The following is a 16532-nucleotide window of genomic DNA, read 5'->3' on the forward strand; positions in this document are numbered from 1 at the left end:
TAATCTCTGCATTTAAAGAAATCACATTTTGGGGCTTCCCTGGTGGCGCAGTGGTTGAGAGTCCGCCTGCCGATGCAGGGGACACGGGTTCGTTCCCCGGTCCGGGAAGATCCCACATGCCGCGGAGCTGCTGCGCCCATGAGCCATGGCCGCTGAGCCTGCGCGTCCGGAGCCTGTGCTCCGCGACGGGAGAGGCCACAACAGTGAGAGGCCCGTGTAACGCAAAAAAAAAATCACATTTTGGACACTTATTCTAGAAATTGGGAATATTAGTTTATTTGATTTCATGCCTATGCTAATACTTCAAGAAAGAGTAGTATTATAATAAAAGTAACTCATTTCAGTACTTAAACTGATTTGCACGTATTTAAAAATGACTTTTTTAAGCTCTGTAACAGAAAATGTAACCATATTAGAATGATTTCTAAAATGATTTTCAAACTGTGATCATTAGTTTCAGATGTGTTCCTCAAAAGTATCTACAGGTGGCACTATTGCCCTTCCATCCTACCAGATCGGCTTTTTAAATTCCTTTTCTTTTTAATGAATGGTCATTTTATAAGAATACATCGAAGAAAACTAAGTAATTTTAAGGGGTAAACAATTTCTAATGTTCTTCTTTTTGTATAGTGAGACATTGCTAACAGATTTGAATACTGGAATTTCCCCATCACTACTGTATTTATATTCCTTCTTCAAACGCTGTTACTTCATCTGACAAATTAATCTCCCACTCTAGTTGCTATCATTTTTCTGATGTAGACTAGTCTGCTGTTTTTCAAGATATATTCAAAGAATATATTTTCTCTGTTCCCCTTTCTTTGATACCTCCCGACATCTTACTCTCTAGCGTCAGGCATGCTCTTTCCTTCTTTAAAAATATTTGAAAACGTATCAAGCCAAATTTGCTAAACTAATGTGTTCAGGTTTAAGGACAGTTTGTTATTTTTAAAAGAAAATTTTAAAAACCTAAGTTAAAAGGAAAGCTGTGAATATGTGGAAAAGCTTAAAACTTGTGAAAAATAGTATCTATAGACTGACACAGTAATGTAAGTAAAGCTTGTGTTTGATTTTTCCACAGAGGAGAATTGCTTTTAAAAATGAATAAACCTGTCAAAGCAAAAGAAGCATATCTTAAAGCACTAGAGCTGGACAAAAACAATGCAGATCTTTGGTACAACTTGGCGATTGTTCATATTGAACTTAAAGAACCAAATGAAGCCCTAAAAAACTTTAATCATGCTTTAGAACTAAATCCAAAGCATAAGCTAGCGTTATTCAATTCTGCTATATTAATGCAAGAATCAGGTATGTTTTTTCAAAATATTTCTATATTTAAACATATTCTAGTTTGAAATATAATAAAACCTAATCTTACCCCCAGCAAACATTTTATGAATGGATGGTTTACATCAAAACTGCATAAATAATTTATAAGAAGAATATTTAAAATACTTGAAGTAAACTTTTCAAGTAATAGCCTTAACATATATGACAATACTAATTGTTAGTTCTTCTGGTATATGTTAAAACTGATTTTTCAGACAGTCTATTAAGCAATACCATATTTATCTATTTTGTCATTTTATTCATGGAAATATATCTTATGTATAAATATCATACTATTCAAATAATCTGAATTTGTAAAAATTTTTAGGTAATTATTTCTAGGGAGCCAAGAGCATTATATGTTTTAGACAAAATAGTATTCTATTTTCTCTTGATTTGTAAGTCCAAATACTTTTGATATCATTTTGTATCGTTTTACTGTTTTCTGAGACGTTATTATAATTTCCTATATTTTCTATAAATTTAGCAAAACTAAATTATTCATCACAATAAATCAGGATCTTTGATATATTTTAGTACGGCTTCAGAAGGCAATATATATAATTTATAATCTTAATTTTTATGTTTGGAAAAATCTCTATATTAATTGTTAGATACTTTTATAAAACTTTTGCAAAAAATGTAAGAATCATATTTTATAGCTAAAGAGGGCCTTTGAGTTTGTTTTTGCCAGTCATCTGTTTTGTAGATTAGAGAGTCAGGACCAAACAGATGTAATAACTACCCTAACTTTATATGGCTAGGTTAGTACCTAGTCCAAGACAAGAACTTAAGCCTACTGATTTATTTCACATTTTCTTTATTTATCATATTGTCACATAAAAGAATAGAGGAAGATCTTTATGTCTGTTATTCAAAAAAGCTAAGTTTAGGAAACTAATGTTTTTGTAAAGTTAGCTAACCTTAGTAATCATGAAAGGTGCCCATTATCTGACACAAGATTGCACCCTGGGGTGTGTAGTTTTAGAAATTGAATTTTTTTGTATTTATTTGCAATAGAAATTATCTCAATAAAATATTTGTTTCCTAAAACCTGATTTATGTGGAGTGAGACATTGGACATAGGCTTTATATATAATGGTGTATTTTTACCTTTGAAAAGTACTAAAAAATTTTAAATAACATACAGAAAATATCTGATTTAATAAGACTAGAACATTTTGTTTATCCAGTCATAGTTACTATTTACTGAGCATTTTTTATATATCTCATGTAATTATTAGAAAATTCAGTAGGTTAACCCAGACAAGTTAATAATTTGTTTAGTGCATAAAATTAACAGAATCAAGATTGAACATTTGTTTTTGTTGGCAAATCCCATGCCTCTTCCTCTTAATTCTCTATTCTTCGTCTACTCCCAGTTAGAATCTAAACTATCAGGAGATATTTCATCCCTTTTAGTTTGTTTTTTTGTTTGTTTATATGTTTTCGTGTTTTTTTAAAATTTATATTTTATACAGCAGGTTCTTATTAGTTATCTATTTTATACATGTCAATCCCAATCTCCCAATTCATCCCACAACCACCAACCCCCAACTTGCCCCCCTTGGTGTCCATACATTTTTCTCTACATCTCTGTCTCTATTTCTGCCTTGCAAACCGGTTCATCTGTACCATTTTTCTAGATTCCACATATATGTGTTAATATATGATATTTGTTTTTCTCTTTCTAGCTTACTTCACTCTGTATCAGTCTCTAGGTCCATCCACATCTCTACAAATGACCCAATTTCATTCCTTTTTATGGCTGAGTAATATTCCATTTTATATATGTAGCACATCTTCTTTATCCATTTGCCGGTTGATGGGCATTTAGGTTGCTTCCATGACCTGGCTATTGTAAATAGTGGTGCAGTGAACATTGGGGCACATGTGTCTTTCTGAATTATGGTTTTCTCTGGGTAAATGCCCAGTAGTGGGATTGCTGGGTCACATGGTAATTCTATTTTTAGTTTTTTAAGGAACCTCCATACTGTTCTCCATAGTGGCTGTATCAATTTACATTCCCACCAACAGTGCAAGAGGCTTCCCTTTTCTGCACAGCCTCTCCAGCATTTGTTGTTTGTAGATTTTCTGATAATGCCCATTCTAACCGGTGTGAGATGATACCTCATTGTAGTTTTGATTTGCATTTCTCTAATAATTTGTGATGTTGAGCAGCTTTTCATGTGCCTCTTGGCCATCTGTATGTCTTCTTTGGAGAGATATCTATTTAGGTCTTCTGCCCATTTTTTGATTGGGTTTTTTTTTTTAATATTGAGCTGCATGAGCTATTTATATATTTTGGAGATTAATCCTTTATCTGTTGATTCATTGGCAAATATTTTCTCCCATTCTGAGGGTTGTCTTTTCATTTTGTATATAGTTTCCTTTGCTGTGTAAAAGCTTTTAAGTTTCAGTAGGTCCCATCTGTTTATTTTTGGTTGTATTTCTATTACTCTAGGAGGTGGGTCAAAAAAAGATCTTGCTGTGATTTATGTCAAAGAGTGTTCTTCCTATGTTTTCCTCTAAGAGTTTTATCATGTCCGGTCTTACATTTAGGTCTCTAATCCATTTTGAGTTTATTCTTGTCTGTGGTGTTAGGGAGTGTTCTAATTTCATTCTTTTATGTGTAGCTGTCCAGTTTTCCCAGCACCACTTATTGAAGAGACTGTCTTTTCGCCATTTTTTATCCTTGCCTCCTTTGTTGTAGATTAGTTGACCGTATATGTGTGGGTTTATCTCTCAGCTTTCTATCCTGTTCCACTGATCTATATCTCTGTGTTTGTGACAGTACCATATTGTCTTGATTACTGTGGCTTTGTAATATAGTCTGAAGTCAGGGAGTCTGATTCCTCCAGCTCCGTTTTTTTCCCCTCAAGATTGCTTTGGCTCCCCTTTTAGTTTTTGAGGCACTTTTACTGTTTTAAAGGAAAGGAAATGAGCTACCATTTCAGTGCTTCATATACATCTTTCCTATGAAAACTTTGAGATTTTTTCTTTCTGCTTTTTAATTTAGGCACAGCAATTAATTGTTTTGATGCTGTCTTTTTGTAATCTAGATAAATACTTGCAAGTGGCTTTGTTCCTCAGACTTATTCATTTGCTCATAGTATAATTTTTTTTCTTTTTAAATTCTTAGGTGAGGTTAAACTCAGACCTGAAGCTAGAAAACGACTTCTAAGCTATGTAAATGAGGAGCCACTAGATGCTAATGGTTATTTCAATCTGGGAATGCTTGCCATGGATGACAAAAAGGACACTGAAGCAGAGATGTGGATGAAGAAAGCCATAAAATTACAAGCCGATTTCAGAAGTGCTCTGTTTAATCTGGCTCTCCTGTATTCTCAGACTGCAAAGGAATTAATGGCTTTGCCAATCTTGGAAGAGTTACTCAGATACTATCCTGATCATATCAAAGGTCTCATTTTAAAAGGAGACATTCTGATGAATCAAAAGAAAGATATACTTGGAGCAAAAAAATGTTTTGAAAAGATTTTGGAGATGGATCCAAGCAATGTGCAAGGAAGACACAATCTTTGTGTTGTTTATTTTGAAGAGAAGGACTTATTAAAAGCTGAAAGATGCCTGGTTGAAACATTGGCATTAGCACCACATGAAGAATATATTCAACGCCATTTGAATATAGTCAGGGATAAAATTTCTTCATCTAGTTTTGTAGAACAGCCAGTATTCCCAGCTGGTAAGACTTCAGGTATAGAAGGAGACAAAATTCCAACTGAAAATGAAAAAGAAATCAAAAGTAAACCCAGACCCATACAGATAATAAAAACAAGTGATAATAAAAGTCAGTCGAAATCCAACAAACAGTTAGGAAAAAATACAGACAAAGAAACCCCCCACAAAACAACAAAAGAAATCAAAGAAATTGAGAAGAAAAGAGTTGCTGCTTTAAAAAGACTAGAAGAGATTGAACGTATTTTAAATGGTGAATAGCATTACCCTTTATCACGTGACAGTGGTTTCAAAGAACTTCAGTCTATATCATGTGATTACTTATACTGAGAGCTTTGAAAAATAGCAAGGATACTAACAGTCTATCATAAGCTGCCTCTACGTAGGATCAAAATAAGATTTTCATTAAAGACCCTTTCATTACCCCAGGGTATGTATTATATATAACAGTAGTTTTTAGAGTTTTGGTGACTATAGCAGAAATTACAGATGGGAAATTTGTATATTTTCTTATAGAAGGAAGATTCTTTCAGCAGAATAACATTGATTACCCTCAGTTAAAAATAATCTGAGGCCTGAATGGTAATCCCATGGGGGCAAATCCAACATGTGCTGGTTTATTCTGTGAATTCATATTTATTAGTTAACTTCATTTTTCCTTTAAATATTGGAATTTGACTATGGATTTGAAAACACTTATTGAACACATTCTTTTTCTTCAGTAACCTTCTATTTCCAAGGGACTTTGCACTACAAAAGAATGCTGGCTGGCTTTCTTTATGTTGTATTCTTTTTTTGATTTTTAGAAGGAACGCCAGATTAAACATTTTAAAATAAGTCGTATGACATGTTAGCTTAAGAATGTATTTTCGTAACTGTGTGCTTGTCCTTCACTCTAAATGGCAATTTTTAATCAGGTAAAGTTTGAAATACATATACGCACACACATTTCTGATGGTGCTCATATATACTGTATTTTCATTTTTTTACGTACTGAGGGTTTCACAGCATGAACCACATAATCATGACTCTTTGACTTTTGTTTCCCAAACTATTCCTGTTTATGAGGGTCATAGTCATATTGAGAAGTCCCAGTAGCTATAACTTGATTAAACTTTTGAGCTAAAACATAGTAAGTTTCTCTTTCATCTTAGTGTTATCTTTCTAGTGTTACTTGAATTTTAATTTTGTTTCCAAAAACATACCTTAATTATTCTTAGATACCTTAGATACCTAAATTGAGTTCTGTTTAACTGAAGGCAAAACAATGTGACAAAGTTTATTTTTAAACACTAAGTTCTTGATATCTTATGGTGTATATTTTTATTAAGTATTTATTTTGACTACTGAGCTTCCACAAAAAACTTAACGCTGTTGGGGCTTCCCTGGTGGCGCAGTGGTTGAGAGTCTGCCTGCTGATGCAGGGGACACGGGTTCGTGCCCCGGTCTGGGAAGATCCCACATGCCGCGGAGCAGCTAGCCCCCTGAGCCATGGCCGCTGAGCCTGCGTGTCCGGAGCCTGTGCTCCGCAACGGGAGAGGCCGCAACAGTGAGAGGCCCGCGTACAGCAAAAAAAAAAAAATTTAATGCTGTTTTAAGTCCATCAAGTATGGAAAATAAATTGCTATTGCATTTTTCTATACATGCATATATTATGGTTGAACCAAAATTTCGTCAGTTTTGGCCTGTTGTCCAGCTAGAAAAAAGATAATTAGCCTAGTATATGATTAATAAATTAATCAGTTGGTTTTAGCAAATTTAAACCTGAAAAATGTTAGTTTGAAGAGTAGATACAAATCAAATTTATTAAATCTGACTTTTTTCATGAGTTAAAATGCATTTTTATAATACCTAATAAAGTTGGCTTTAATTTAAAATGTTAAAGCTCAAGCTATCGTCTTGGGATAGTAACTAATTTCTAATTATGTAGCATTTCAAAAACTTTATTTCTGTTCCTTTGAAATAATGAATTTCTAATTATGTTTCAAAACCCATATTCCTGTAACTTTTTTCTTAAAGGGATGTTTTATAAATAGGTCATAAGAAACATGGTCTGTATTAAAGACCTACTCTTACTAGGTTCTCTGAGGCGCTGTCATAGATTATTTTTTAGGCAATATAAAGCAAGCACTGACATCAATGGTAGTACATTTTTGATTCATTAAAGCAATACCTGATTTCAGTTTTTAAATTATAGCTTTGTGACTCCAGATATAAGGTGGAGAATACCTCATATACCATGACTTGAAAAATGAAACTGTTATTGTTACATTCTCTACATATATCTTGAGAAGAAGTTTGAGTTTGATCTATTCTGTTATAGTATCAACTGAGGATAGTTCAAAAAAGTAGAAGGAAATCTTTTATGACAGCAGACCGTAATAAAAGCTTTGAGTAATAATTTAATAAAATTATGTAACTATTCAAAAGATAAAAGATATATTAATATCCAATGATTTTTATAGAAAAAAGAATTTTCTCCACATTAGCACTTAGAACAGTGCCTATCATGTAGGAAGTGCTCATATTTTGAATAATTTATTTAAATCAAATTCACCCTGAGTAATCAATAACTTTTCCAAATCAGTTGTTTCTCAACCCTCATTTCATATTAGAATCATCTAGACCCCACCCTACAACAATTAAATCTGAATTTCTTATGGGTAGAGCCATGCTTCAGTTTTTCCAAAGGCTCTCTAATTTGTAGTCAGGATTAGGGACCACTGTTCTAAATTCGTTGAAGAAAATCCTCTTATCTCTCCTGTGTTAACTTTTAAATTAGTGACATAATCCAATTAATTTTGATGTTTTAACTTCCATTAAGGAATATGCTCTTCTGATACCTAGTATTTATTCCATCTTAAGTTCCATCAAGTTTGCTTATGTGTGAGGTGATTATTTTTTCTTTTTAAATTCATAATATAAATTTTATTCAAGCTGTTGAGGTGAAAAAGTCAATGGATAGTTTTTCCTTTGAAGCTGCCATTTGGGGGAAATGGAGGGTAGGGACATTTTAGCCCAATTCACTAACCTGTGTTTCACAGTTGTGAGCATCTGTAAGTTTGAAAAAGAAAGCTTATCATAGGTTTATGTACTAATAAGGGGATGTAGTTTTAGTTCTTGCTGTTTTACAAAAGAAACTTTTTCTCATATTGCTCCTATATGTGTGTCCTTACTAACATTCAGAACTGGGAATTTTATCTTATAATAATTATTCCAGTAAGTAATTTTATGAAGTTGATGACTTGGAGGATAAAGCAAATATGTTTGCAATTTTGTCTTTACTTTTATGTAGATGTTTGGTATGTGAATTACTCAGTTCTATTAAAACCTCATGCCTTTCATCTAATTTGAGCTCTCAACTTCATGTTACAGAATGCTTCTTTAAGGATGCTTTAATGAAAAATATGAAAATATATAGATTTGTATGTCAGTTTATACTTCAGAAATCCATATATTTGTCATATTTATTTTTTTAAAAACCTAATTGCATGACTAAATCATATTTAAAATGAAAACTCAAATATATCTGGTACCTTTGTCTAGAGTTTTATCTGTTGGAAGATGTCAGCCATCCATGTTAAGTTTTCATAAAATAGTTGATAATTGTATGCATTTTATATTACTGTGGTGTCTGTGTGTACCATATTTCTAAATATTCAGTATTAAATTGATACTTTTTAAAACCTTATCCTGAATTGCCTTTTAGTGTTAAAATGAAAAATATAATAGCATATCAAGAAATTTCTTCCCCCACAAAGAAAGAAGAGCTGGCCAGTAGTTTTATAAGCAATGACCTGAGAAAGGTACATGTTAACTTAGTTTCTAACAGTGATACATTTCCAACCCAGAGTGACAGAAACTCAGTTAAGAAAATGAGACAAACTCAAATGTGAAATTTTATAGACATACACAGTTGAAAGTCAGTGTAGTGAAATAATTAGGAGTTTAAGTTATGAATCTACTTGGATTCACATACTGGTACCACACTTGCTAGTATAACTTAGGGGAAGTTGTTTAACCTATATGTCCTCAGTTTCCCCATCTGCAGGTTGGGGAAAATACTTTCCTCATAAAGTTATTAAAAGGGGATATATACATATATATGTAAAATGTATGTTACGTATTTATGTGTTATAATAGATATATATATCTCATAACAAATCGGCAAGTATCTTTTTTCTTTTAAAAATTTATTTTTATACAGCAGGTTCTTATTAGTTACCCATTTTACACATATTAGTGTATATATGTCAATCCCAATTGCCCAATTCATCCCACCACCACTACCCCCCAACCCCCGCTTTCCCCCCTTGGTGTCCATATGTTTGTTCTCTGCATCTGTGTCTCAATTTATGCCCTACAAACCGGTTCATCTGTACCATTTTTCTAGATTCCACATATATGTGTTAATATACGATATTTGTTTTTCTCTTTCTGACTTACTTCACCCTTAATCACAGTCTCTAGATCCATCCACGTCTCTACAAATGACCCAATTTCGTTCCTTTTTATGGCTGAATATTCCATTGTATATATGTACCACATCTTTTTTTGGCAAGTATCTTTATAAATAGTGCGTGCTCAGCCATGCACACTGTAAATAGCCTTTACCAAAAGTTTTGACCACAACCATAATTAACATCACTCAGTGAATTGTGATTTTTTTTTTAAGCCATGAAAATTATTTGATGTGTTTGGCTTAATTGTTTTTATGTGTCTCCAAGAACTAAACAGTTTTAACAGCTGTAACCAGTGGTACTGATGGATCCATCCAATGTTGTCTTTGTTATATTTGATTATAGTTTGATAGTATTGCATTGTCATACTAGAAAAGCTAAAGAAACAAAATATTTTTAGTTTTGCTGAAGACTAGCCTTATTTATGGACAGCTTTTCAACAAGCAATTATTAACTTTTATCAGGTATCGTCTGTTTCAGGAACATGACAGTATGTTTACATGTCAAGTTGTGTTTAATTCTATGACATTTCTAAATTGGTTTGTTTAAATAAATTCAGCAAATGGAAATATGTTATATATTTATATTAAATATATTAATAGATTTAAATTGCTTAGGACAGTTCTTGGCACATAGTAAATAATAGATGTTAGTTATTAATGTAATTGCAAGATTTGGGCTTGCATTTGATGTATATTATTTGATTTATATATGTGTTAGCAGAAGTAATGTCAATGATGGTCATGATAGCAAACAAATTATTAGAAATATAATATGAATGTTTGTTCCATAGGCATCAGGTACATAACCTAAAATAATATATATTTATTAAATATTAAGTGTATAAATTTATTTAATAAATTATTAAAATGCACAAATAAGAACTCAAACTAAGACCTTAAAATTGTACTACCTCACTGTTTCTCTTCACTGCCATTAAGAGGTAGCATAAGATGAAATATTAACACCTAAAAGTCTCTGAAGACTTGATACTTTTCTTGATGAATTCTGTGACTATAGTAATGGGTAGCATATTTCCCATTAAGTAGCATATATATTCTGTAAGAACCTGTTACCTTCATGTTTCTGCCTTGAGCGGAATACCCCTTACCAAACCATTCTACTTTGCCCTTTCTTAAAGACTTACATGGTTAAAACTCAGTCTTCTTTACTCCTTCTTTCTCCTGTGGCTTTAGTTTCTGATATTAGGAGCACAGTCTGATTAAATTAATCCTTACTAAAGTGTGGGTGATGGGTGGCCATCTCAACAGAAGTGAACCTCTTGCTTTGTAAAGTTGCAGGCAGTGTAGTAGGATCTATTTGAGGAATATGGAGTTTCTCCCCCATTCTTCCTAAGAATTGAGGGAGAATTCTGCATAGAATTGAAAGAGGCCACAAAAAAGATCTGTAACCACAGCAAGGCCACTCCTGACCAGAGTCCTGTTTTTGATGGGCTCTGGCAGGTGACTGCCCCTTGGAAGTGGAATCAGCATAACTGGGCTGTCAGCAGAATTGCACCTACACCTAATAGCGATATCTGTAAAATTAATTCCTGGGCAGTAGATATAGTGTGTACATTTAAAATGGCCCCTTTATATGACACCATTTCCTTAGGTGGATCTACAGTGTCATTTGCAGGCTTTTTCTCTGCTTATACCTTAAAATCTAGTGTTCTCTCTTCCATCCTTTCTTCCCCCTCTTCTTGGAGCAATGGTTTTAGCTATATGTGATTCCAAATGTCCAGCCCAGATTTTCTCTATGCCCCCGACCTGTGAGTCCAGTGGTCTACTGAACATTACATCCACAGGCATTCATTCCTCCCATCCTCTCTTCCAAATCTCATGCCTACTGGATAATAAGTTTACTCTAAGAAAGAAAATATATCCAGCTTAAAGCAGGGAAGGGAGGTAGAGTCCAAAGGGACATGAGATCTTGATAATGGTATAGTATCTACTCAAATACTCAAAACAAAGTTTAAGACAGCAATAGGGTAAATAAACATGATTATGGGACTTAGGTTAAAAATAGATACTCTAATTATACACTAAAAATTTATGATTTGTAATCCATCAGAAGTAAATTCACTATCCAATGAAATGTAGTAATGAGGACAGGGCAAATAAATAGAAAGTGCAGTACAAAAGAAGGTGTTAAACTAAAGGGCTAATGTAGCAGTAATTAAAGTGAATGTAAATGGGTTAAACCTAACAAAATAGTTTTTTTAAATATTTTAATTATATTCAATTAAATTATATATATATTACATTGAATTATAAATACAAGGTCCAACAATAAAACTATGACAAGAAGTCTACCAGTAAATATGAACTAAAACAAGCTGGGGTAGCAATTTTAATACACAACAAAATAGAATTTAAGGCCAAACAAGAAAAAAAATAAGGGAAAATGAGTGGTGTATACTGGTAAAAGGAACAATAGAACAACAAGATATGTCCATCACGAATGTACATGTCTCCTAACATTACAATCTAAAAATAAACCAAGCAACAACAAACAACAGTACAGGGAAATAGATAAATTGTAACCGGATATGTTAAAACCCTCTGAGAAACTAATGAATGCAGCAGAGAAAAAAAATAGGCAGATAAATGCCTAAATAATAAGTTTGAACTACTAAATTTATGTAGAATTACTTGACACATGGAGAATACACATTTCCTAGCACATATGGAATATTTACAGGAGTAGATTATGTATCAGGCTCCAAAGGAAACCTTAATAAATTCCAAAAGATGATGTTCTTTGACCATAATGCAAATGTTCTTAGCAGTTTTATTCATAGTAACACAAAACTGGAAACAAGCCAAATGCTCGTCAGCAAGTAAATGGAAAAAAGGTTGTAATATATTCCAACAATGAATATGTTTCAGCAATTACAAAAAAAAAAACTGACACATACAACTACATAGATGAATCTCTGAGCAGATGAAGCCATACACAAGAGTACATTATATACAATTTCATTTATATGAAATCCCATAACAGTTACAACTAATCTATAGCAGCTGTCTAGAACTACAGGGTTGGGGCCAGGAGCAAAGGAGCCCAAGGGAACTTTTTAAGAGTATGTAAATATCCATGACCTAGTATTCCCACTCTGAGTTGCATAGATGAAAGAAATACATATAATGTGCACTAAAAGACAGCTATAAGAATATTCTTAGCAGGATTCTTAGGGCCACAACAAATAACCAAAATATGCATGAAAAGTGGAATATTTAAGTTGTATAAGCTTTGACACAAATAACACACCTGTGAAAAAATCACCACAGTTATGATAGTGAACTTATTTATCACTGCTCAAAATTTCCTCATGCCCTTTGAAACCTTTCCAGTTCCATCCCTGCCTTCTAGCCCTGTCCCTAAACTACTGATCTGCTTTCTGTCTCTATAGATTAGTTTACCTTTTCTACAGTTTTATATAATGGAATCATACATTTTGTCTGACTTCTTTCACTCTGCAGTGAACTGAATGTGTTTATGCCAAAATCATATGTTGTAGCTCTAACTCTCAATGTGATGGTATTTAGAGGTGGAGCCTTTGGGAGGTAATTAGGTTTAGATGAGGTCATGAGGGTGGGGCCCACATGATAGGATTAGTGTCCTTAGAAGAAGAGGAAGAGAGACCAGAGTTCTCTCTCTCCCCCCACCATATGAAGACACAGCAAAAAGGTGGCCGTCTGCATGCCAGGGAGAGGGTTCTCACCAGGAACCAAACCTGCTGACACTTTGATCTTGGACTTCTCAGTCTCCAAAACTGTCGGAAATAAATGTGTATTGTTTAAGCCACCCAGTCTGTGGCATTTTGTTACAGCAGCCCAAAGCTGACTAAGACACACTCAGAATAATTATTCTGAGATTCATCCCAGTTGCTACCTGTATCATTAATTCATTTCTTTTTATTACTAAGTAGTATTCCATATACTACAGTCTTTATTCATTTATCTTTTGATGGACCTGCAAATGTAGATTTTCATCTCTGGTGTAGTGATTTTTATTTTCTCTTTTACGCATTATTTTTCAAATACCAATCAATAGAAGTATTTTAATTCCATTATTTGTAGTGCATATTTTCTGACTGTTAGCTTCAATTACACCATTTCTACAAATGGCCATTTGGGAATTTAGGCCTCATTCACTATTAGTCCATGTGTTTCTGGAGGTGTGGAAGCCAGAGCATATGACTCAGACGTAAGTCATTCAGCACTTGGTATTGACCCATCTACTGTGATTCTTTTGGAAATGGGCATTTGACCAAACCAAAACGAATGGAATTACCCATGATTTTGCTAACATTTTATTGACTTAAACTGAGAGAGCATGTAAGTTTATATTTGTGGCAGCCATCTTCCCGCCATAAAAAGAGGTCCTATTAAGAATGGAGTCAGGACAGAGTTAGGCAGATCATTGAGGTAGGAAATTGGGTCACAGAGATATTGTTGGAGACCTGGTCCAACTGCATCTGAAAAGACAATAAAGATAACCAAAGTGGAAGCAACTTGAGCTATATCTGAGTGGTTGTGTGAACTTTTGAACAGGGACTAGACCTTTTATGTAGTCTAGCCAAGCTCATGAAGTCATGTGAAGGGCAGTGTGGGCCACTCAGTCCAAGTCTTGGAAGTTAGCAGTTTTAAGTGTAAGACAACTGGTTAAACTGACTGTCTTGTGCTGAGTAAGGAAACAGGGTGAGAGACCTGGTTTTGAAAAATTCAACTTATTAGAGCCTTTAGGAAGGTCAAACAAGAATGAGAAAGTTTTAAGGTGGATCTGTTCTCTCTGCAAGCGGATCAGAGAATATTATTTTAGTATAACGATCCTTTCTACCTGCAGTCTGAAGTCTGAGACAGCTGCTACTACAGTAGCTGGATTGGCAAGCGTTAGCAAGCCAAAGTCTCTGCCCCAAACTAACATTGACTGAAGCAAAAGCAGAGGTGGGAGACCTAGCAAGAATGGTAGATGAGGAAATTGTAACCTAGTATCTCAGGTCCTTTTCACATTCTTCCATTTGAGCCGACATTGCCCGAGGCAGGGACAAATTACTCCTATTGAGAAGATGCAGTCCAGAGGCACAAATACTAAGGAAAAGGACATTCAGCTCAGGGCCAAAGAGATTGGCGGTGCATTGTGGCTGTATTAGGTTCCTGGGGCTGCTGTAACAACATACATAAACTTGGATGGTTAAAACAACAGAAATGTATTGTCTCACAGTTCCAGAGACTAGAAGTTTGAAATCAAGCTGTTGGCAAGGTTGATTCCTCTGGAAGCACTAAAAGAAAATCTGTTTCATAACTTCCTCCTAGCTTCTGACAGTTGTTGGCAATCCTTTAGAAGACAGAAAATCCAAGGATGATTTCCAGATTTAAAGATTGACTCTTCTTGATATCTCTATCCCTTGATATAGAGTGAATGGAAATAGATTGAAAGTATATCAAGAGTTTAAATAAATTTTATTATTAGAGAAATCCCAAGCCTTACAAACAAGAGGCTAGGGTTGCTCAAACCTTAAAATAGTCCTCAGGCTCCAGAACCTGAAGTTAAAGTACACTGATAAAGAATTACAAGAGGCATCTCAGATGTGGTCATGGAAAACAATCATGTTAACTCAATAGATTGGATTGTCAAAGCAATCTCGTACAAATCATAGATCTTACTTTACACCAACCTTTATATGAAAAGATATAAGCAAACACCAAGTATAGGTAAGAATCCATAAATTTCAGGTTTGCCTACAATAAGAAAAACAGATGGGTCAGAAATATCCTACTAAAACATTTTGTAGGTAGGGAATCCCTGTGTGCAAGGAGATGTGGTGGAAGTCATTCTTTCCTGTTGTCTCCACTAGGGAAGAAGTGGTTTATTGACCTGTGATTAACCATTTTCTCCTCAACAGTGGAAGAAAGATCCTTCCAGAGGCAGATCTAGAACAGCCAGACTCGTTGACAAAGGAACTGCATTTCACTTCTAGACTGAGGGGTCCTCGCCTTATACTTCACATAAGATACAATGTAAGTTATATACCAGAAACTGTGTTGTTTTCCTTCCCCAATGGCAGCCTAGGAAAAAAAGTGTGTTTTAGATGTTTGGGAATTCATTTAACTTACTATTTAGCATTAGTTTTCTAGGCCAAGAGGAGTTAGAGAGAAGTCTGACTGAGATGACTGTGCACTAAACAGATATTTTGGGCTTTGAGCTGTATGTGTAAATGAATGGGACTTTAAGTGTTATTGCTTTGGGAAGGTAGAGGAGAGTGTGTTTTCATTGGGACATAGCATAGGTTTATTACGGAGGCAGAGATATTTTTGAAGGTGATTGAATGGGAAGATGGGGTAGACAAATGAATGGATATTTCCTTGGTTGTGTTTGCTTGCTATTCAACACAAATTCACCATTTCTAGTACTGCCATTTGGAGATTCGTTCAGGGATGCGCTATTAGAGGGAAGAAAGTGATCCACGCTGAAAGAAATAAGTGTATTTCATCCCCTGGACTATAGCCATTTGTAGCCATGAGTTCAGGAATTTGTATGTGACAGAATAAGTAAGATGCTGGAACTTCCCAAAATCTCTTCCTCTTTTCCATTGGATTTGACTGAGAGACAATCTAAGTCTGGAGTTAGAGCAGCCACCTCCAAAGAGAAGGCATGGAATCTGGCAGTAAAGGAGCAGGATAAGTGAACAGAATCGAACAGAAAGAATCTGGGTCCAGGTGACATCATTTGGTCCTCAGTCAAGATGCAGTAGAACCCCAAAACTGGATTTTTTAGATACATGAAGCAATTATTTTCCTTTTGTTCTTAAACCCCCTGGATTGGATATCCTGTTATATGAAATTAAATAAAACCCACTGATATAGTTTTTTAAACATTTAAATACATTTTCAATGTTTTGTAATCCAAGAAAAACTTTTTTCAGAGCAACATGTTTTTCTGGAGTCAAGTCTGACATTAATCAAAGACAGATTGGAATGGATAAAATTGCTCAACAGGAGGGAATATAAGGATTATTTTGCACATTTTCTGGGTTTTGTA

General features: G+C 34.3%; 1 protein-coding gene across 1 annotated transcript in view; it reads left to right on the forward strand.

Annotated features, from left to right (window-relative positions):
- Positions 1–8667, forward strand: part of TMTC3 (transmembrane O-mannosyltransferase targeting cadherins 3) — a 52532-nt gene extending 43865 nt beyond the window's left edge. The window contains exons 13-14 of the mRNA XM_082666572.1: positions 1082–1308; positions 4472–8667. Of these exons, the coding sequence (XP_082522698.1) occupies positions 1082–1308; positions 4472–5286 (1042 nt within the window). The 3' untranslated portion in view covers positions 5287–8667. The remainder of the gene's footprint in view (positions 1–1081; positions 1309–4471) is intronic.
- Positions 8668–16532: the final 7865 nt, after the last annotated feature.

This window comes from Grampus griseus (assembly GCF_964374135.1).
Source record: "Grampus griseus genome assembly, chromosome: 11".
NCBI classification, from domain to species: Eukaryota; Metazoa; Chordata; class Mammalia; order Artiodactyla; family Delphinidae; genus Grampus; species Grampus griseus.